The sequence below is a fragment of the Filicampus tigris genome, chromosome 12 (genome assembly GCF_054856515.1).
Source record: "Filicampus tigris isolate MCC_2025a chromosome 12, RoL_Ftig_1.0, whole genome shotgun sequence".
Classification (NCBI taxonomy): Eukaryota; Metazoa; Chordata; class Actinopteri; order Syngnathiformes; family Syngnathidae; genus Filicampus; species Filicampus tigris.
Genome location: NC_141228.1, coordinates 22,370,623 through 22,393,310, shown reverse-complemented (window position 1 = coordinate 22,393,310; position 22,688 = coordinate 22,370,623). Strand labels below are relative to the sequence as shown.

Genomic DNA, 22,688 nt, shown 5'->3' with positions numbered 1-22,688 from the left:
TCCCAAAATATCCGTTTCATTGTTATATTGTTCCCCCATTTACAAGTGAAATGGAATGAAGAGTCTCAACATCAAGCTTTTCAAGGCCTTTTATTTGCATCATTTTTTTATTTCAAAATAGAGAGATCACATATGCGAGACAACATAAAATATATATAGATTTATTGAACTTAATGCATCCTGCCTCATCCACAGATGACTGAAGCGCTGTCATTCCCCGCTCAAAAAATCACAAAGCCTCATAAACTATATTTTCCCATCTTTGAAGTGGCACATCATTTATTATCCTCTGCTTTTTTATTATATCATTCTAAAATCGCGAAATCTCAAGGCCTGCTCCTTGTCGACCTGGCCACGGCCTACATACAAATAACAGGAAGTGCAACCCGACTTGCTGTGGCTCAACATCCTGTTGAGCATTTCCCAGCCATAAAGTTTGTGTTTGATCCATGTGTCTGAAGTGCTCCATCATCAGGGAGTTAGGACCACTCCCCCCGGTCTCCCCCCAAAAATAACATAAAATAAAAGTAACAGAGTATCATCATGTCTATGGTAGAAAAACAAAGTAGCAGCGGGTGAGTATTAATAATAATAATTACAATAATCATGATGATAATATGTGGGAGCATGTTGAAAAAGACATGTCCTCAGCAGTGCTTATAGAAAGTGAAAAGATTAAGACGTGATAGAAAGTCATTTATACAAGCTCAACGAAAGGGGCGACGGGTGCTCAGGGGCCCGGGAGGGTTCGCCGAGATTCGGGAGTGCCCCGATTGGCGGTCACCTGCTCGTGGTCGGCGCGCAGTTGGCATAGCTGGCAGAAGCGTGCTCGTCGGGGTGCTGTTATGTTGCATAGTGGTCAAAGCTTCCTAGGTACTCCAGTGCGGCCCGGTAGCACAGCTGGTACTGGTCCTGGAGGCATAAAACATGATCAATTGGTTGAAAAAAAATATTCAAGTTGTTTATTGCCACTCCCAGTGGACGTTCACAGTCAAGCTAAACGTAAATAACAGGGAAGTAAGGAAAAACAACCACACAACTTTGCTTTCCGCTAGCTTAATGCTAACGCACAATGCAAAACACCATAGACGAGCTAAAAAATAGCATCTATGTTGGTGGTGTTAAAACGCTTAAACTTTACATACAGAGAGTATGTTGACAATGTGTCAATACTCACAGGCATATATTCTTTATCCTCTGTAGAGCACTACCGTATATCAAAATTTCTTTTTTGATGATCGGGGAGTGCGGAACGAGTACACAATGTTTACCTCGGTCTGCACCATGGCGGGTCGCTGCGTCCTGAGGGTCTTGACCGTGTGGAAGACATCGACGGCGCCCTCGTACCTCATCCGCTCCAGGACGATGCTCAGCGTGATGAACACGCCGCTGCGCCCCACGCCGGCGCTGGTGGGCGGGCACGCAGCATTAGTGCAACCAATCATTAATTACTAACTAGCAAAATTACGAACGAACTAGCTGACTGAGTAACTGACTGACTGAAGTAACTGAAATGACTGACCAAATGATGAACTATCCAAGCAAGTACGCGTCCCTTAACGGCTGTCCGGGCCACGCTCACCTGCAGTGCACAGTGATGGGTCCGTCTTGGCCAAACTGCTCCTTGGTTTTGTGGACTTGTCCGATGAAGTCGATGAAGCCTTCTCCGTTTTTTGGAACTCCCTGCTCGGGCCAGTCGCTGAACTGAAACTGCCTGATGGTCCTTGACTGGCCGTCCTGACGAACAAACAAGGACCGAGATCGACTTATGGCGCGCCTCGCGCAAAGATAGCAAATGACTGGTCGTCACCTACCCTGGCGTCAGTCAATTTGAACTCCCTTAGGATGTACTGCGGCATGTTGTACTCGGCCATGGGGTCCACTACAAAGTACTGGTAGCGGGCTGAACGCTCAGCGGGCCAGTACTGATGGCACTTTTCCTGCAGAGCAGGCAAAGAGCGATATTAGATGCTGACAGTGTGATAATCCTGAGCAAAAACATTGCGACATGACCGTATTGAAATTACAGCTCTGAAAGGACTTAAAAAAAAAATTCTTAGTAAGTCACAGTGTCCCATCACTGGTGAGCTACATTTAGAATGTGGGCTACTCATGTTGTCCTTCAGGCTAACTAGTACCTGCTGGTGTCATTTTTTTCTTTTAGGACAACGCACATTAATCAACGGAGCAGGTGCGCTCCCTCCCTCTTCCTCCATACGTAAACCTCACATGCTTCCACGACATCAGGAAGTGCAAGAGTCAGAATTTGGGGTTATTCGGCAGCTCAGTACCGTTGAAAATAACTTTTGAGCAGGAGCACATAAAGTGATGAATTGAATTTTAATCCCTATATTTCGATGTGTGAAAATAACTGAACTGGGACTTGGGGTGTTTCGGTTGTCCTTGGATCGTTTCATTGGAAATAACTTTTGAACGGGAAGTCATGCAGGGATGACGTGGATTGAGGGGTGAGCGTTCCACCGATAGCGCCCACGTGCTACTAGATTTCACTGTTTCCTCCGTTCTTGTTTTACCCGTCCCATCTCGCGCAGTTTGGTGAGCATGACGACGATGGTGGAGTTGTGCTCCCACAGCATCCTCCAGAAGTCCTCGGTGGTCTCGGCCAGGGGTCCCTGGGTGGCGATGTAGGCTCTCTGCAGTCTGGAGAAGCAAAGGCAAAGCCGGCCAGTTACGGCCGAGCGCCACCGGGCGGCAGTGTAGAAACACACGACGAGCGGACGGGCCTGTAGCCGTCGATGAAGCTGGCGTTGATGTAGTCGGAGCCCTCCAGGCCTCTGATGGGCTGCAGGCAGACGCGGCTGGACTCGAAAGGCATGATGTTCACCAGGCGGTTCTTGAACTTGTTGCACGGCAGGTTGGCGCTGATGAAACGTGAGGTATGTGCTTTGGAGTTGGCCAACTTCTACAAACACACAAGCACGGACGCACACATGTGTTGGCTTAGCTGCGTGCGCGGAAATAATTCAAATCAAATTCTACAAAATATACATACTGAATGTGGAAATATTCTATGCGCTGTAGGTACGAATAACTTTAAGAAAATATGCACTGTATGTGAAAGCAATCCCAAAAAAATTCTAATATTTATGATACCAATTATATTCATACTAACAAATCCAAAAGTACAAATCGTGGGCAAAAATGTGGAGACAAATTTTGCAAAAAAAACAAAACATGCTAAGTATAAATGTACAATATATATATATATATATATATATATATATATACTTTATATAATATTTTATATAATAATAATATTTATATATATATAATAATAATATAGTATATTAATACAAATATATCAAAATATATAAAAAATATAATATATTTATATAATATTTATATAATATATAAATATAAGATTATAGATTAAATATAAACATTCCACATACAACTATTATTGTTATTAATAGTGTCCACATTTTGGAACATTTAGCTTTTTATGATTTATTTAGTATCCATTAACATTTTATATAGCACACATATGAATAATATACTGTATCAAAATGATATTTCATCTCAGGGAAAGTGATTAGCCAATTCATGAGGTACACCTCCCCAAACCCTTTAAACTGCATCACAGTCCTCACTGTTAGTGCCAAATATCAGCCACTATTGACCTTAAACTCCAGCTCCATGGCGGTGACGGTCTCCCCAGGCGGCACGTGGCTAAGCTTGTTTATGTGGGCGTAAAGGTTCCGGGCGGCCACCTCGGTGTTTCCGCACACGACGGCCTCCAGTAGGGCCTCGTGGATGAAGACGTACTGGTCCTCGGTCTGGACCATGTAGTTCCTCTGGGCCCTCATGCAGGTGACGTGTCCGTACACATCCAGCGAATGCTCGTGCTTCATGCGCTCCAGCATGGCGTCGATCACCATGAAGCAGCCCGTGCGGCCGACCCCCGCGCTGCAAAGGTGTCAACACGCGCTATCAGGCTATGCTAACGCGCTAAAATATTTTGGGTGAAAACTAAACTTTTGGGGGGAAAAAGCAAAATATCCATCCAAGAAGGATACACGTTTAAATTGGAATCCACTGACAGTCATCAACATTAGCAAAGGCAGCAATAAAATCCAATGAACTGTACTGCCACTCTGCTTCAGCAATAGTACGTAATTGTGCTTTCTTGCGCGTTTACCTGCAGTGGACCACCATTGGTCCGGCATCCGGGGGGTTACAGGCTTTGACCCTGCGCAGGAAGGCCAGCGTGGGGCTGGGATACTCTGGCACGCCGTGGTCAGGCCAGGCCATGAACTGGAACTGCCGCACCTCCCTCCTCTCGCTGGAGCCATTCTAATGCAAACATTGACCGTCAACTATCATGTCAATATGAGACACACATCATATGAAGCGTGATGTAAATATGGTAAATATGATGGCAGTATTGTAGGTTAGAGGTACATACATGAAATATGATTTACATTTGGTATAGTAGAGGCGCATGCATTAAAGATAACGTCAATATGGTATATAAAGGGGTATACATGACACAAGATGTAAATATTCTATCAGTCATGTCTCCTGTTTACAGAGCACGCAGCAAGCTACTCCCTTTTCAACCCTTTAAGTAAATCTGATGTACATGTGGTACATCAGTGGTGTACAGACACTAAATATAAAGTAAAATCCACAAACTATAGGTGTGTGGCAGTTAATATGGTACATAAGAGTGTATACAATAAATGTAATGTGAATAAAATACCTTAATTTAAAATTGGGTTATCAATTATTTATTATATAAAATTGATACATTAGCGGTGTACAGAAACGAAACATTATGCAAATACGCTGCATTAGCGGTGTATAAACACTAAAGGATGTGAATATGGTGCATTGTGATGTATTTTATTAATTATGACATTAATTATCATGTAAATAGGCTACATTAAAAGTGCAAAGACAAATGTGATGTAAATGTGGTACGTCAATATAAATCAAGTACATTAGCTGCATATAAGATTAAATATGATGTACAGTAAATATGATTTTTTTTTTTTTTTTTTTCGCCTGACCTTGTAGAGTGCAAAGGTGCGTACGCTGTAGGTGGCCAACTCCACGGTGTCCAACATGGTCACCTGGATCATGCCGTACGTTTCAGTACCACGACTGGGCCAGTACTGGTCGCACTTCACCTGCACACACACACACACACACATGAACATCCTCCTCTCCCTCAACACCCTGGTCACGGTCGTACCCGCGACTTCTCCTCCAGGCGGGTCATCATGACGACAGTGGAGGAGCGCTGCTCCCATACGAGCCTCCAGAAGTCTCCGAGGGTGTCGGGCAGCGGTCCCTGTGTGGCGATGTAGGCGTTCTGCTTCCTGTAGCCATCCACGTAGTTGGCGTTGATGTAGTCGCTGCCGGGAACTCCTGTGACGAGGCCGCATTTGAATGAAACGGGCGGCGGCGGAACGGCAACGCGGGAGGTGGCTTGCCGCTCACCGTCCACGGGTGTGAGGAGGACTCGGGTGTGGTCGTAGGCGATGACGTTGGCGTAGCGATTCTTTGGCTTGTTGATCTCCATGTTGGAATGTTCCCATGTGAACTGCTGACCGGGGTCGATGGACTGGGGCGGGAGACACGCAAACTTGGTTAAGCGCATCCAATCCAAACATTTTGGGGATTTACTCCAATTACAAACCAATCGCTATGTAACACGATTCACTCCCGTTACAATGCAATTTGAGTCATTCTAATTACGACACGATTCACAAAAATATGAATAAAATATGATTCACACTCCAAAAGTGGTTCGCGCGTTGCGCAAGATTTGCTCAATAACTTTTGAGGCATTTGTACGTCAAAGTGTGTGTGTGTGTGTGAGCGCACTACCTCGTACTCCTGCGAGAAACGCAGGCCATCGTTGGCCTTGAGTCGATCGATGTGGTCGGCCAGGTCGCAGGCGGCGATGGGAGGGTGTTGTCTCATTCCTATTGAAGGGACAACAAACGGGGGAAAAGATTTGAGCTCACACAGACACAAAAAAAAGCACAAACAAATACGTGAGAGCAAAGCCGGCCCAAGGCATACGAGAACTCAGCGCTTGCTTAGGGCCCCGCGACTAGGCGGGGCCCGAGAATAGTTAAGCATTTGGTGGAAAAAAATGCTTGTAATATCTGTAAAAAAAATGCAATTTGATCCATATTTTCTGCAAAATATAAAGACAAAAATCCTATAGACACACTTGATATTCTTTAGGGGGCCCTGAAAATTGACGTGGGGGGGCCGGATCGGGCCCCCAGGCCTTCAGTTTGACACCTTTGGCAGATCTTCAATATAATATAGTGGCTGGCATAAATAGATGGCCCCAAAATCCTATTTTGCTGAGGTGAAAGGTTGAGAAGAATGACAACTAACTTGGTGTGGTTGGACAACTGAGGGTACCGCCACCTGTTGGGAGGAGGGGAAAACGTCACAAAAGGGTCAGTGGACCTGTGACGTGAGGCTTGGAGATCGGACTGTTTTCGACACACAATAGCTTGTCCATCAAAACCAACAGTGTGTGCGTTTGAGTTTGTGCTTTTGTGTGCGCGCCTTGCGTCTGGTAGTTGAGCCTCCTCATCTCCACGGGGTCGGACGAGTGGGCCAGCAGCGAGTCCTTCACGCCTGCCATGTGCTCGTCTTTGGACGATGGAGACGTTCGCTTCCTGGTGGAAAAAGACCAACGCTGCTTTGAATTGAGCAGCATTGAATAAAAAACTAGCTTTGTAAAGTGTTGAAAAAAAAAAAGAACATTGAAAAAAATAGCACAGAGAAAATATCAATGAAAAAGGTAGCATTGAATAAACCCTAAAGAAGTGCTAGCTCACCTTTCTTGTTTGCTGCGTCCAGAGAGAATAGAAAAGCAGCAAGAGAAAGAGTTCAAAGGTCAAAAGCGTGTGACATTCAAGCGCTAAAGCTAACGCTAACTATTCTGTCAAATAAGGCTGCGATGCGATGTTGTGTAATCCAGTGTCACTGACCTCTTGAAGAGAAGAATGGCGATGACGATGATGACGATGAGGATGACGGCCAGCACGGGTCCCATCACCCAAAGCATCTCGGGGTCCTCGGAGTGGCGCGCCATCCCGCTGTGGAGCTTCACCAGGATGGCTTCCGAAAACGGACTAGCCACCAGCGTTCTCTGCTACACAGGGGCCAAACATCAAATGCTAACATTTAGCATCGAAATGGAAGTCTATTTAACATTCTACGTGCTTGTCTTTTGTCTTTTCTCTGTATCTTGTTTCCCCTTCACACTTGTTATTGTCTTGTATTTTTTATTTAATTTTTGCACAAAAGATGCTATCATTTAGCAAGCTAGCACCGCGACGTGGTTCCCAAAATGGAGACTCTTACAGTCTCGTGGTGCGTCAGCTCGGCCAGCACGAAGCATCGGTACTGCTGTTGCCCTGGCAACGCCTTGTTGCGGAAGCCGTGGTACGCGTGGCCGTCACCCAGCGTGAAAACCTCGGGAAGCGAGTCCAGCTTGGCCGCCACGTATGGCCGCAGGAAGTCGCTCTCGAGTTGCCTCCTCTTCCTCTGGGCGTCGTCTTCGCCTTCCAGGAGCTGCACGAAAGATGAAAAAATACTGTACCGTGATTGATATGATCCAATGTCGACGTTTGAGCAAGTTGTGAGTCTTTAGGACCACCGTACTTCACCTTGTTTTGGGCAAAGGAGCTAAAAGAAGGCGTGTATGACAAGCCACACGCATTTGTTAGCATCTATGTTGCTCGGACGGATTCTGGGTGTACCTAAAATTTATTTGCTTTTCTTCTACTTTCTTTGGGTTAAAATGTGTACAAATAGCTATAATATCTAAAGCTAGCTAGCAACATATGCTACTTACATTAGCTTTTTTACCTCCACCATGCTCAAAAGCAATTGTTTTGATTGTCATTTGTTGAAAATTCAACTTCGGATATTAGTCGTGCCACATTTAGGTCAAATATTGAGCCTTTATGCATCTTTAGGGCCACCATCTTTCACCATGTTTTTGGCAAGCGAGCTAAAACAAAACGGCGATCATACCCTTACCTCTTGGAGGTCCATGTCTTCAGGGTTCTCCCACCTCAGGGTTGCTGGGGTGACGGGAACCACCACAATGTAGAACCACCTGCTGTGCACAGCACACTCGTAACCTACAGTCTAACGGGCATCAGTAACGTAGCTACGTAACCTACATAAGATACCGTAACAAAAGCAGGACAGCGCAGACCTGAATGGTGTTCCCGGTGGGACCCGGGGTAGCCGCAGCATGACTTTCCCGCCCTCCTCCGCATCCTGCGGATACTCTGAAGGTTTGCTCAGGAGAAGGTCAGGAGCGGTCCGGATGGACACCTGCTGCTGGAGTCCGCCGGCGCTGTTCCCGCGGCTCATTAGCACAAAGGAGTATTCGGTGTCAGGTGTGAGCTCCGTGATGAGCTTCCTTTTGTGTTCGCCGCGCACCTCCACGCTCTGCTGGTTGTAGAGGATCTGCCGGGGATGACATCATCGCCACTATAATGATATCACCGACGCTCCCATACTGCGATCGGACACTTCGGAGGGAGCCTACCTTGAGGGGCACCTCGGACTCGAAGATCTCAGGAACATCCCAGGTAAGCAGCGCAGATGTTTTTGTCACTGCCTTCACGCCAAAGTTCTTGGTGAACACTGAGGGAAAACGGAAGAATTGATCATTTATTTGACAAAAGTTCAAGACAGTAGGGACATTTTGCGGTTTCTTAGCTCCAGTTACTGCAGCGGCCGGGGGCAGTCAAAACTAAGTCAAAAACCAAGTTAAGAACCAATTCAGAAACTACACCCCAGGAAATAGGTCAAGGATATCATTAAGAACCTAGTCCAGAATAAAGTGAAGCACCAGGTCAAAAACCAAGTCAAGAATCAGTCAAGACACAAGTCATCAAGCGGTCCAAGACCAGGTCAAAGCTATGTCAAAAAACAGTCAAGAACCAGTTGAGAACCAGGTCAAGATCCTAGTCGAGAACCATCAAAAATCTGGTTGAAAATCAAGTAAAGAGCCAGCCAAGAGCCAAGTCGAGAACCAAGTCAAAAAACAAGCCAAGAACCTGTCAGGAATCAAGTAAAAAAAAAAAAAATCAAGGCAAGAACCAGGTCAAAAATCAAATCAAGTACCAGTCTAGTACCAAGTCAAAAAACAATCAAGAACCATTCAGGAGCCAAGTCAAGAACCACGATAAGAACAATGTGAAAATCTCCATTGGAAGCTTGTGCAGTTGAATAGGAAGATATGGGTTGTGCTGACCCGGCATTGCGGTCGACATGGTCCTGCTCTGTATGCTGGGGCTGAGCGGACCGCCGCCCTTTGCGGTGAAGGCCTGCACCCGGATGTCGTAGGTGGTGTCTGGCTGCAGGCCGTTCAGGCTCATCTGCGTTTCGGCGGTGGCGTCGGAGCTCTCGTTCAGGCTGTTGATGTCGCGGTACACTACCACGTACTTGACGATCTTCCCATTGCGCTCAGCCAGCGGTGGCGGCTCCCAGGCCAAGCGGGTGGCAGTGGCGGTCAGGCCCACCACACTCAGGTTGAGAGGGTAGCTGGCGGGGGCGTCCTCAGGGGTACTGATCTCCTTCACGTACTCTTCGCCGTTGCCCGCTCGGTTCTTGGCACACAGTTTGAAGATGTAGGTGGCCCCTTTGTGGAGGCCGGTGACGGTGAAGTGGTCGTCGGTCTTGAGGAAGACTCTGACGGCGAAGGCGTCCTCCTCGGCCCGCTTGTACTGCAACTGGTAGCCCATGTGCTCGCCCACCATCTCCTTGGGCGGCTGCCATTGGATCAGCGCCGTGTTGCCGATGGTAGTGCTGATCATCATGGTGGGCTTGCCTGGTACTGTAAACACAAAGCAAGGAAATTAAGTCCAATGAGCCTTAATATAATGAGAATATACATTTGATTCTGTTCGGAAACAGTCAGGATACTTCCAGGTGGCAGAAAAATGAGTGACTACCACTGACCTGAAATGAAACAAAAATTTGTCATGTTTGTTTGGCGTTCCACCACCAAATATACACCAAAAGGTTTAATTGTTTTTTGTTTTTATTTAGGTTTCTGAAATGTATAATCTCAATTCTAAAATCCACCATTAGGGGCCGTTTCCTGTTTTCTCAGCTGCTCTGCCTTAGAAGGTTTCTCATCAGAAAAACGCTTGAGCTTTTGCCACCTGGGAGGACGTGTGACGTCATAGTACAATGTCCTACAGTGCGCTGCCCATCGCACCTGCCCCCGTGGTGGTGACCAGCCGGGCCTTGCTGTGGGCGCCGTCCCCTTTGGTGGTGTACGCCGCCACCGTCAGCGAGTAGCTGGTCTCCGGCAGAAGGCCCGTCAAGATGGCTTCCTGTTGGGAAAGGAAGTGAACAGTTTGGATAAAAATGATCGGAACACCATATAGGCCAATTGAAAATTGAGGCTTCTTTTTGAGAACTGGTTCCCAGTTTTTCGATTCCTCGAAATGGCTCGTTTGCTTTCAAACAGCGCCAAGCTCGGGTGCTGGTGAGAACGCCCGTCTGGTGCTCACCGCTCTTGTGTGTGCCTCTGGGGAGGTTCCCCCAACTCTCTGGAGGTGGCGGTTTCTAAAAAGTCGGTTTATATAATTGTGTGGATTTTGCAAAAACAGGTTAGGTATCTTCTTTATTTACAGAACAATTCTTTGTTTTATGTCAGAATTTGTTCAAAATGAATGATGAAAGGTAGGACCTCTAGTTGTTGCTGTATTACTTGGGCTTAAAAACCCAAATATGTCATTTTCTCTAGACCAATTTGAGTGCAACTGGACAATTACCCGGGGTACTCTAAAATCTTGGAAGGTATGCAAAAACTGACTGAGGTCTCTTTTTCAAGGGTGACAACGTCATGATCAGGGCCAGCAGACCTTTTGGGGAGAAAATGAGGCAAGAGTTGTTCAGCCATCATGCAGGTGAACGACATCACTGCCACAGACATTTTGTCCATGTGGCACCTACAACATCCAGAAATCAACTCTGAAAACCTAAAGTTTCAAAGAAAAAAGTCACGTGTTGTTTGTAGAGTATTTGGTCCAGTGAATGCAGGTGCGTTGAAAGAGGAGGCAGGTGAGGTCACAGTAAGATGGCAGCCGGCGCTGGAGCAGAACGTTCCGCCGGTGGTCTCGGCCGCGTTTTGTTTTGTTCACCTGGAGGAGCGTCGCAGCCGATTTGCAGCCTACCCGTCTCATCCCGGCGAGCCGCCAAATCCAAGGCGTTGCGATGAAAGCCGCGCGCCTGCCGTGGGTGTCTCTGCGGGGACCTGTCTCACGGCCTCAGCCTGATAAGTTTAGTGGCGCCCCCTGGCTCTGCTGATGCTGACAATGACGCTGATCAGAGGCAACGCGCAGATTCCCACTTCACCTTACACACACGCACCACATCCACTCGGCATTACAGTGCAAGGCTAGCCGCACCTGAGCCAAAAATGCTAACAGCACACAACAAATGGAGTTAGCCACAATTGTCGCTAATAGTGTGGTCAATTATGTGCAGTCACTTATGACTGCACGAAGACAGTGTGACATCACGTCCAATCACGAATGAATCTATGTACTTAAGGAGTACATGTCATGTATGTGTCGTATATAAAAGACTCAGACAAATGGAATCTGCGTAACGATTGACTGCGTGAACTTTTAATGCAGTTGCGCGCCGATGAAGATGGCGGCAGAGCATGAGCGTGGAGTGATCAGATAAGATCGGTCGCCATCAAGCTGCTCGCTCTAGCTCCCCAAAAACAAAACAAGCGGGTCACGTGACCGAAGCGTCACACTGAGCGTGTCCGAACAAAACCCAGCACAGGGAGATGCTACGATAACGTACACAAGCTTTTCCTAAGTGTAAAAGTGCCATTTTATTCATGTCTGCCTGTCTTTTCTTTTCTGTCTTGCTACGACAATGTCCGTCAGCTAATTGCAGGACAAAGAGTAAAAGCGTGAATGTCAATCTTGTCCAGTCGCAATCAATCTTCCAAATACACAAAGGGTGGGATTCACAATTTAGAATAAAGGTTCATCTACGTGGTGGAGGGGTGTCCCAATAATCCTAGCAGCTAAATTGCCTGGGGCTTTACGCAGCAACACAAACAAGTCTTGTGGGGACCAGACAAAGCACATCTTAAGAACCGCCTTATGATGAGAAAAACGTTTGGACTTCATTTCCCCTCACCCAGACGCAGGTCACCGAGGCCACCCTGTGGAGTCGGGCCTGCAGGTGAGCAGGCACCTTGGCGGGCCGATCGTAGGCTACAGAAGCTTGCTCAAAAGAACGTGGAATGTCGCGTCTCCAGCAGGGAAGGAGGACTCAGCTGGTGCGTGAGGGTGTGTTGAGTCTCTTCACACAAAGATGGGGCTCTGGTACCAGTCCTCTCAAGAGGGTTTGGACTCGACTCCACCGTGGAGTCGCCCAGGGTGAGATACTTGCTGACCAGGTTCACCCCAGTAGACGAGAGGGTAAGCCTTCCTCCGAGTTCGGGTGGGGGAATGGGTCCTGACGTTTTTCTTCGTGTCCAATCCGAAGACCTCCTTAATTCCATCGAAACGACATCCCGTGAGGAAGCCGAGTCTTGGGTCTCCGAGGCAGGCGCTCCTATCTCGGGGGTCGGACTCATCGAAGTGGTTAAAAAACTCCCTGTTGGACGCTTATTAGGTAAGATCCGCCCTGAGTTCCAAAGGGATCTGGATGTTGGGGGGGGCTGTCCTGGTTGACATGCTTCTACAACATCGACAGTGACTCTGGATTAGAAGAGCGGGGTGGTGGTCCCCTTTTCACATGTGGTCCGACCAACCTCGAAAAATGACACACATAGAGTAGATAGATTGTGGTAGGTGGATAGATTTTTTTTTTTGAATCCCTCGGGAAATTCCAGGTGTGATATTACACACTGCATCAGGATTAGATTATTTCCTGACTGTTTTCTGTAATCACGCTATTTGTTTTCAACGAGGACGTCTCCGAGGAGCCGCGCTGCGTGTCCTCAGACAAAAATGAGATGAGTCAGATTGTTAGGGTGCGCGTGGACACGTCTGTGCGTGTCTCGCTCGTCCTCCTCCTCATCCTCCTGCCACCCCCAGGCCACGTTCCATTTCCCTCATGCAGGCTGATTCTTATCCGCTTTGCCAAAAAAGAAAAAGGAGAGTGGGAAAGTCCGAGTTAATCTGCTTGTTTTTGCACACGCATTGTTTCCAGGGTGACTTTTCTTGGTGTGACTTGATGGAGCGTCTTTGCTTTCTTTTCTTTTCTTCTCTTTTTCTTGGCTTGCGTGTTTTTTTGTGGCAGCAAGATTTATGTCCAAAACTTCCACTTGACTCAAAGGCGATAGACAACAGGAGACTAATTGTGTCTCCTAGTCTGCATATTTAGAATATGTTCAAGCTCACCTCCACTTCTCTTCCCTTTGCACTCCCTGTGACTGTCCCGATATTTTGTAAGAACTCCACATTTTCTTCACTCTTTATGTCCTGTAGGTGCGCAAATTATTTTGTCCACATTATTTTCAGTTTCCTCTTCCATTCCCAACACTTTTGTCCGAACCTCTTTTTTTGTCCACATTCTGTGCAATTTCCACTTCTTGTAGCTGTCTCAATACTTTTGTCCTAACTTCACTTTTCACTTCTTGTGAATGTCCCAAAACATTAGTCCTCATTGTCTTCATTTTTAACTTCCTGTCCCAATACAAATGAGGTGTCCTAATACTTCTGTCCGAAATCGACATTTTCTTTACTTTCCGCTTCCTGTCGGTGTTCCAAAACATTTGTTCAAACCCCACATTTTCTTCACTTCCTGTAACTGTCCCAGTACTTTTGTCTGACCTCCAGTTTTTCACTTTTCGCTTCTCATTACATTTCTGTGTTCATTTTCAGCTTTCTACCCCAATACCTTCGACCACATTTTCTTCAGTCACCACTTCCTGGTGCCCCAATACTTTTGTCTATTGCAGATTTTGCCCCCCTTTTAACTTGTTTCAGGCTTTTGAAAAACTTGTGTTGTAATCGGACAGCGTCCAAATACATTTGTTCAAGCCCCGTAAATGGAGGGACCTGCGTTTGAATTTTAACTCATGAAATACATTTGGACAAATATTCATTTGTACATTACGGTGGTCAAAAGTATTAGGACTGTTGTCCCCATACTTTTGCGTCACTTTTGAACAACGCTGGTCAACTAGGAACACAAAGTCGAATGCATGTGAGTTGAGAAGGGAAAGCAAGCAAGAGAGGACGGTGGACCTGAGCGTCGGGCTGGGCCACGTCCACGATGAGGGGCTGGCCGTGTGGCTCGCCTCGCTCCATCCTGGAGTAGACGATCTGGTAGCCTCGCACGTGGCCATTCTGCTTGATGGACAGCGGCGGCTTCCAGCTCACGCGAACCGCCGTGGCGTTGACGGCGTCCGCCTCCACCTTTCTGGGCGGCGCTCCAGGCACTGAACAACCACAACGACGATAAAAACAACAACAAAATGGCTTTTATCATCGGAAATGAACTTTAAAAAAAAAAAAACAAGCTCAAAATTAATAGAATCAGCAAAAAGGCATTTGTAACAAGCACAATGTAAACTGTTTTTAACCCTTTCATGCAAAGTGGTCACTACAGTGGACGGCTATTTAAAAGTTGCTGTCGCCTATATTAATTGAACTAAAAAATAGAGTTCTATTTTAAATAATAACATTAAATCATAATTAATGCATGAAAGGGTTAAAAATATTTTTTTAAATTTAGATGAATTAATATGGGCGAAAGCAACTTTTAAATAGCTGTCCACAGTAGTGACCACAATGCATGAAAGGGTTAATTTCACACATTAAATACATGTTTAGAAGTAAAAGCAATGTTGAATGTGTTTATTTAAATCACCTGACGTTAATTACGTTAAATCAAATCAAATATTATAATTTTGAATGTTAAATGTGTTCACTTGATTATTTTTTTTAATGCAATATAATGAAAATAAGTGAAATGTTTTTCCAAAAGAAAAATGTCTAATTCGAATTGAATTCATAAATTACATAAGCAGAAAGTTTACATTAAAAAAAATGACTAATTAGTAACTAGAATTAAACTAAACTAGCAGACTAAACATCAGCATCTTCAGCATCTCTTCAAATTTGTGTGTTGTTCTTCCGAGCAGGTCGTAATGAAGGCCTTTTGACTTCCTGGCGACGTCCTTCTGTCCACGTACCGTCCTCCTGCGTCCTAACGCGGGCTGGCGGACTCTCCGGTCCAGGACCGACATCGGTGAGCGCTCGCACCCACACGGAATATTCTGTCCACTTCTCCAGACCCTCCAGCACAAAGCTGCGCACGTCGGCGCCGATGCCCGACACCTGGTGGCGCTGCGCGTCCTCCCTGGCCAGCGCACGGTAGGCGAGGGAGTAGCCGGTGACGCCGGCGCCGGCATCGTAGGGCCCGGTGGCGGCCGGTGGCGGCGCCCAATTCACTTGGATGCTGGTGGAGCTCAGGCTGAGCAAGCTGACGTCCTGGGGGGGCACCGAGGGGGCTGATGGGAACACAGACGCATCATGGAAGACGACACGCTAACATGAAAACACACAAAAGTATGCACACGTGGTGAAATGGCACAAACACACAATGCGGCGGGGGAGCGAGGACTGGCTGGAGATGACGGTACAGGTCCAAGTTGGACTTGGTGAGGCACACTTAGCAGGGAGCTGACCTATCTTGAAGCTAATGGAACGTGTCACCTTGTCTTTGGTCCTGAAGGGTCCAGTGAGAGTTTAATTAGGATCAGTTAGCAGCGTGCTAACCTATCACAGATCCAAAGGAACATTTTGTTACTTTGTTTTTGATCTCAAGTAGAACAGCCAAGGGTTGTAGTCCACTTAGCAGCGTTCTAACTTAGCAAAGATCCAGAGGAGCATGTTGTAACCTTCACTTGGGTCTTGTAGAGTCCACTGAGAGTTTAAGGGCCAAATATCAGTGTGCTAACCTAGGAAAGATGCGGAATAACATGTTGCCTCCTTGTCTTTTTCTTGGAGAGTCCAGTGAGTGTTTAAGGAACATCTTAGCCTAGCATAAATCTAGAGGCTACCCGGTCTTCTGTCTTATAAAGTCAAGTGACTAGTTAAGGACACGTTAGCAGTGTGCTAACCTTGCATGGATGAGGAATAGCATGGCTCCTTGTTTTTGGCATTGTGGAATCCAGCGAATGCTCAGCGACCAGTTAGCAGCATGCTAACCTAGTAGAAATCCAATGGAATATTTTGCTTCCATTCTTTAATCCAGTCCAGTGAATGTTTAGAGTCCAGGTAGGAACATGCTAACCTTGTACAGATCCAGAGGAACATTTTGCCACCTTTTCTGACTCCTGAGGAGTCTGGCGAGCCGCGTTCTGCACGGCTCTTGGGACATTATACCAGCTTGTCTTTTGGTCATTGAGTGTTTTAGGAGCAGTTAGCAGCATGCTAAATTAATATGAATCTAGAGGACCACCTCTCACACACGAAACAGAAAAGACATTTTGCACTTACTGGATCGGGCGGTCCTGCCCTCGATGGGTCTCGTGAAGACTCCTAAGCCCGTCTCAGACCTGGCGGCCAGCGTGAACACGTAGACGGTGTCGGCTTTCAAACCGTCCACGGCGTAAGAGCCGGTGGGCTCAAAGGTCACGCTGTGCTGCCGGAATACAATCAGCAAGGCCTCAAATGTCAACCATCTTGGATCTTCGATGTCGGGGCTGGGCAAACTTTGGGGCTCCGGGGCAACTTTTGTTGTTTTTTTTAAAATGGGGCTAGCTCATTTGTAGATAAAGGCAGAAAAAACATGCAAAATAGTTGATTCTAATAATTCAATAGAAATTCACATGTTTAAATGTTTCCTTTTTAATAATTAATTTTGTTATAATTGATTAGTCAGTTATTTAATAGAATACATTTTGAAAATGGGAAATTAGAATTAGAATTACAATATCGTGCTGTCTGGTGGAAAGCTTGTATGTCAATTTTTTAATTGAATTGAATAATTGTCAATTTCCTATTCTTTCCACGTCATCTGTTATATTTCCGCATCTTTTAACCAATTTAACCTACCTTGCTCAGCCCTGATCAAAATGGGAAAGAGGAATTTAAATTCTATCTACCTTCTCCTGGGGGTCGTTGGCCTCCCAGTAGCGCAGCTCGTACCCGACGACCGGGTCCTGCGCGGGCCAGAGCCACGACAGCATGATGCGAGAGTCCAGCTCGGCTTCGGCCTCCAAATCCGACGGCTGAGCAGGAACTGAAAAAGCAACGAGAAGAATCTGGGTTTGATTTATGAGGGTGTGAAAAGGTGCAACAGGGTAAGAAATTGTGAAAGTCGCTTGACTTTGTAGGTGGCTTTTATCTTCCACAATATGCAGTCTGTTGTCATTTTCTTTGTCAATGTTTCTTTGTTTCCGGCTGCATGACAAACCCGGGGCCACTACGTGACTGTCTCAGGCCAGCCAAACTTCAATGACATTGGTCCCGACCGGGCCAGTATAAGTATATTCAATATTTGGAGTTTTATCCGCTTAAATGAATCAATCGCCATTGGATACCATATAATACAGTATGTCTGGTGTAATGTGGCGTGATATGGTACAGCATGATACAATATGGTATGGTATGAGATAATATGAAATGGTATAGATAACGTATGAGTTTGTGTGATGTGGTATTATATGATACGTTATGATAGGATATAAAATTACTTTTTATGTATGATATCGCACAGTATACCTTGGTACGGTGCGGTACGATACAAATACGGTACGGTAGGGTACATAGTATGTTTGATATGTTATGGTATGATAGGTATTTATGGTCTTTTAGATGCACTCACCCCCTTGCTGCATCTTGATGAGCAGGACGTCCGACGGCGGTCCGTCACCCATCGAGGTGAAGGCGAGCACCCTGAAGCCGTAGGTGGCGTCCGGGACGAGTCCGGCCACGGTGGTCAGCTGGCCGTCATCCGTGTTGTGTTTGTTCCAGGCGCCGAGCGGCTCCCGAGAGTCGGCGCTGTAGTAGACCCGGTACCCCCGGACCTGCCCGTTGGCCTCCTCGGGAGGCTCCCACTGGACGAGCGCGCTGGTGGGACTCAGCATCCGGGCCTGGACGCGGAGAGGAGGCGAGGAGGGCGCCTGCTCACTGGTGCGCGTGTCCACCACGGGCCCCGGCGGCCCCCGGCCCACGTTGTTGACCGCCATCACCCGGAAGTCGTATTGGGAGAAGGGGCTGAGACCCCCGATGCTGTAGCGGGTGGTGGCCACGCCGTCCACCTCCTGGAAGCCGTTGTCCGATGCCTTGGCTCGGTACTGGATCACGTAGTAGGACACGGGCTCCGAGGTGCCAGAGTCCCACGTTAGCGTGACGCTGGTGGCGGTGGTCTCGGTCACCATGAGGGAGGTGGGGGGCTTGGGCAGGGCTGGGGGCGGGGCAAACGGAAATAACATTATTTATCCCACATTTATATGTAACGAACTAATGCAATCCTTCGGCTGACCATTTCAATTGAGACTAGTGCTGTCTTATTTTCTTATATTGGTCCAACAGATGACGCTACACTTTTCCCATTCAAAGCATGCAGCAACATTTCACAATCTTTTACTCTTTTTTTGCAAAAATGTAACAATACTGAGAAGTATGACATATAACTGTATCACAGTATTATTCTTTTTCTTTGTAGAGTATTATTATATCCACCAGATGGTGCCACTTTTTCACATTCAACGCATGCAGCAATTTTGCATGCTTTGAATAGGGAAAAAGCAGCACCATCTGTTGGATGCACACAGTATTTGAAAATTCAGTTTACAGTATACAGACACCCTTTCAGAAAAAACGTAAAGGTATTGAATTTTTGCTACATGCTTTGAATGGGAAATACAGTAGTAGCACCCATTTGGGGGAAAATAAACAAAAAACATTTGTTGCACCTTTGACGGTGATTTGCGCCGTGGTCTGGATGACGCCCAGCGAAGAGATGGCCACGCAGGTGTAGTTGGCCGACTGGCGGATGTTGGCCAGTTCCAGCACGTTGCGTCCGATGGGCATCTCCTCCTCGCGGGTCAGCTCGACCTCGCCGCTCATCCACTTGACGTAGGGCATGGGGGCGCCCACCGCCACACACGTCAGGTTCACGCTGCCCCCGGGCATCACCTCGTGGTGGGACGGCGGGATGGAGAAACGGGGTGGCACGCGACGAACTGCATGGGGAGGATGGAGGATGAGACGCGCCATCAGAGGAGGGCGTTTCACCGGGACGACCATTTTCAATCAACCTGATTAATTAGTTGAATCTTTGTATTGAATCAGAAATTGCCGGTCCGAGATCTTGATTAACCCGCGTCCTATGCCCTGGTGAGTTAGTGGACTTGGTTCATAAACTCAAGTTCGCGGACTAACAGGAAGCACGGTAGACTCAGATGATTTGGATTCAACTGCCTCCATTTGGTTCACTGACTCAAGTTAGCCGAATCGCAGGAAACACCGCAGACTCGGATGATTCCATTTAGTGACTCAAGGTGGCGGATTCACTGGTATCACCACAGATGGACTTGTGATTTGTTTCACTGACTTGAGTTGAGTTGGTTCATTCACTTGCGTTAGTGCCACTGCCGTACTTGGATGATTTGATTTACTGACTCGAGTTAGCCAAGTTACCGCAAACACTGCGGACGCCCGAAATCTGGTTCATCGACTCAAGTCGATTTGGTTCGCTGACTCAAACTAACAGACTCATAATTTGGTTCACTGACTGGCGTTAGCGGAGCCGCCGGCAACAACAATGACTCCTGTGACTTGATTGATGCGGATCACTTTTGTGAGTCAGTCCATACTCGGGTTTTGTTTTTGCGATACGCCACCCCAAAATGTTTTGAGTAGGGAACATGTTAAATAATGCAGCGTGGTCAGCCACCTAAAAGACACGCGTCCTTAAATGGCTTCCAGATGTTTGAAATAGACACGTGAACATCTCTGGGGAGTCTATCTCACTCTCAACAGCCACTCGTTGAGGTGTGCTGTGTACCTAATAAAGTGGCCGGTTTCCCCGTGAGGAGGCTGTGAAGTTACGACATGCTAGCATGGAGGGAAGCGTTAGCATGAGCACATTAGCGCGTAGGGCAGAGCACGATGCAACCAATTTTACGTTTTTGTGTTTAGCCGACATACCCAGGTTGCCATGACGACACCGGTGATACACGTAGTGAGAACAGGCGTGTAGACATGCCAGAGAGCAAAAAGACTAAAACAACGCGGGGACACAAGTTGGGGGGGGGGGGTCGGTAGTCATGCAGGGTGTTGGTGGGGTGCTGCCACATGCAACCAGACGGCAGGATTTGTATTTCAGCTGTCATTTTTTACTGTTTTAATTAATCTTATAATACATTTTGTCTTACTTTTTTAAAATTCAATTTACTAACATTTCTTCTCATTTTAATTACAGTAAGTGAATAAAACCATTTCCCCCCCCATTTATGCACTGTATTTTTTTCCCCTCTATTTGATTAAAATCAGTATTACTTCTTACTTTAGTGGACATTTTTATTATAGGCCGACTAAAGTGAATTTTTTAAACTTTACTTATTGTGTATTTCATTTTTTGGTTGATTTAATGATTTTTTAAATTTAGTTTGCATTTTCCATTCGTTTACTTAAGTCAGTAATAAAGGATTTTCTTTTACTTCAGTCAATATTTTTCCTTACTTACATAAGTACTGTAAATAAGTATTTTTTTTACTACGTTAACATTTTCCTTCATTTCAGTAAACAATTATTTTTTATTTCTATATGAATTACTTTTTTTTTTTAACTTTAGTTCATATTTGCTTATTTTATTTTAGTTTAGTGAATAATACACTCTTGATAATGTTATTTATTGATGTTGATGCTGTAGCTGTTGTTCAAGAGTTCGGACCATAACTTTGATTCCATGCTCTATTGTGAACTGAAAAAAAGTAAATAAGTGAAAATGAGCGGTTTCATTTCACGAAAAGTGGAAAGCAGTCAAGTGCAGGCGTCAACAGGCAAAGCAGTAGCAAGGAAGGGGGAACGGGTATGGTCTCGGGGTGCAGGCTGGGGTGGGGGTGGGGGTTCGGCGAGAGAGGAAGAGGGGGTGCGAGGGGTGAGGCCGGGACGGGCCTGAGGCGCCTGGCGACATGCCAACGCTGCCTGGCTCCTGTCCAGCGCACCTCCGCCGTCCGGGACGAGTGCAGAAACAAACCTTCTCGCTGGTCTGCAGTGTTTGCAGTGTTTGGGTTTTGTGTGATGGGGATGGTAACGCAGGAGGAGACGACAACCACGACGACGACAACAACAATGACGACGACGACAACAACAACAACAACAACAACAACAACAACCAGAGAGAGGGGAAGCGAGGAGGAAGGAGACAAGGAAAAACAGAGAAGAGTAAAACAGGCCCAAAATATGCTCAATTAAAGAGACACACACACACACACAGAAGCCTGATCCATGTTTGACTATGTTAAACATCATCATTGTTTCGTGTTTGATTGTAATGTCGACTTGACATCATAATTACACTCAACATTATGCACAGGACACAGACACACACGCACGCACGCACGCACGGATGGATGGACAGACAGAAGGACAAACATACAAACTGACGGATGGATGACTGATGATGGATGACCGGATGGATAGACAAATGAATGAACGAACATACAAATGGACAGACAGAAGAACAACCACGAACCGACAGATGGATAGATAGAGGGATGAACGGATGAATGGATGGGTGAGTGGATGGATGGTTGAGAGAGGAACAATTGAACAAATGAACAAAGTGATTGATGGAAGAAAAATGGCTGGATGGATAAAGAGAGGAATGATTCATGCATCAATGTTAAATGAAGGCATGAATGGTTGAACGGGTGCCTTGATGCAAAAACAACAAGCACGAGGAGAAGAGGACGACATCAGACCTGTGAAGATCAACGACAACACCAAGCACGTGATTCAAAATGGTGACTGTGCTTCTAGCTAGCTAACTGCTAGCATGCTGAACAGTCATTTGAACACAAATCAGTTCAACAGAGAAGACAAATGAAGGAAGCGAAGAAAGCTCCAGACAGGAAGTTGGACAGGCCAAAGCAGGAAGTCCTGGCATGATGAGTGAGCAGGCCTTGGCGAAGGTCCTCCTGGTCTTACCTCGTACGTAGAGGTTCGCCGGAGCCGAGTATCTGCTCCCCGCCGAGTTGACGGCCACACATTCGTACTTGCCCTGGTCTGACTCCTCGCTGTTCTCGATCTGAAGAGCGCCTGCGGATGTGTGTCAAAGGTCACATCAGCGTCATCCGCCACTTAACGGCCACACAAGCATAGTGCGTATTCTTCTAGTACGGTTAGCTGTTAGCGCATTTTAGTGTGGTGGCTCTTTTCTTTGTGTCAATGAAGACTGATTACAACCCAATAGGATTTACTACAAAGACAAACGATTCACTACAATTACAATGCAATTCACTCCAGCTACATTCCAATGTTCTCCTCCAATGACTCACATATCATGGTTGATGTGAATCACTCCAATTATGATAAAATTCTACTCTGATTATGATATGATTCATTCCAATTTCAATAAAATATCTTTCATCCAACTATGATACAATTCACTCTACGACGCAACTCATTCTAATTAAGATACGATTCACTCCAAGTATA

At 46.3% G+C, this 22,688-nt stretch overlaps 1 protein-coding gene across 3 annotated transcripts in view; it reads right to left on the bottom strand.

The window, feature by feature from the left end:
- Nucleotides 1–73: 73 nt before the first annotated feature.
- Nucleotides 74–22,688, bottom strand: part of ptprfa (protein tyrosine phosphatase receptor type Fa) — a 41,548-nt gene continuing 18,933 nt past the window's right edge. The window contains exons 9-37 of one of the 3 annotated variants that reach the window (XM_086047642.1): nt 22,179–22,289; nt 21,226–21,237; nt 18,938–19,207; nt 17,845–18,426; nt 17,123–17,259; nt 16,515–16,659; nt 15,206–15,523; nt 14,256–14,449; nt 10,244–10,361; nt 9,275–9,856; nt 8,564–8,661; nt 8,225–8,481; nt 8,044–8,125; nt 7,363–7,572; nt 6,987–7,150; nt 6,559–6,671; nt 6,382–6,414; nt 5,857–5,954; nt 5,467–5,590; nt 5,219–5,394; nt 5,034–5,153; nt 4,160–4,314; nt 3,642–3,927; nt 2,745–2,923; nt 2,535–2,661; nt 1,815–1,940; nt 1,583–1,737; nt 1,272–1,407; nt 74–912 (exon numbers count right to left, since the gene is read on the bottom strand). In XM_086047642.1, coding sequence (XP_085903768.1) covers nt 844–912; nt 1,272–1,407; nt 1,583–1,737; nt 1,815–1,940; nt 2,535–2,661; nt 2,745–2,923; nt 3,642–3,927; nt 4,160–4,314; nt 5,034–5,153; nt 5,219–5,394; nt 5,467–5,590; nt 5,857–5,954; nt 6,382–6,414; nt 6,559–6,671; nt 6,987–7,150; nt 7,363–7,572; nt 8,044–8,125; nt 8,225–8,481; nt 8,564–8,661; nt 9,275–9,856; nt 10,244–10,361; nt 14,256–14,449; nt 15,206–15,523; nt 16,515–16,659; nt 17,123–17,259; nt 17,845–18,426; nt 18,938–19,207; nt 21,226–21,237; nt 22,179–22,289 — 5,177 coding nt within the window. In that variant the 3' untranslated portion in view covers nt 74–843. The remainder of the gene's footprint in view (nt 913–1,271; nt 1,408–1,582; nt 1,738–1,814; nt 1,941–2,534; nt 2,662–2,744; nt 2,924–3,641; nt 3,928–4,159; nt 4,315–5,033; nt 5,154–5,218; nt 5,395–5,466; nt 5,591–5,856; nt 5,955–6,381; nt 6,415–6,558; nt 6,672–6,986; nt 7,151–7,362; nt 7,573–8,043; nt 8,126–8,224; nt 8,482–8,563; nt 8,662–9,274; nt 9,857–10,243; nt 10,362–14,255; nt 14,450–15,205; nt 15,524–16,514; nt 16,660–17,122; nt 17,260–17,844; nt 18,427–18,937; nt 19,208–21,225; nt 21,238–22,178; nt 22,290–22,688) is intronic. The other 2 variants (XM_086047645.1, XM_086047644.1) reach the window with 2 other exon arrangements.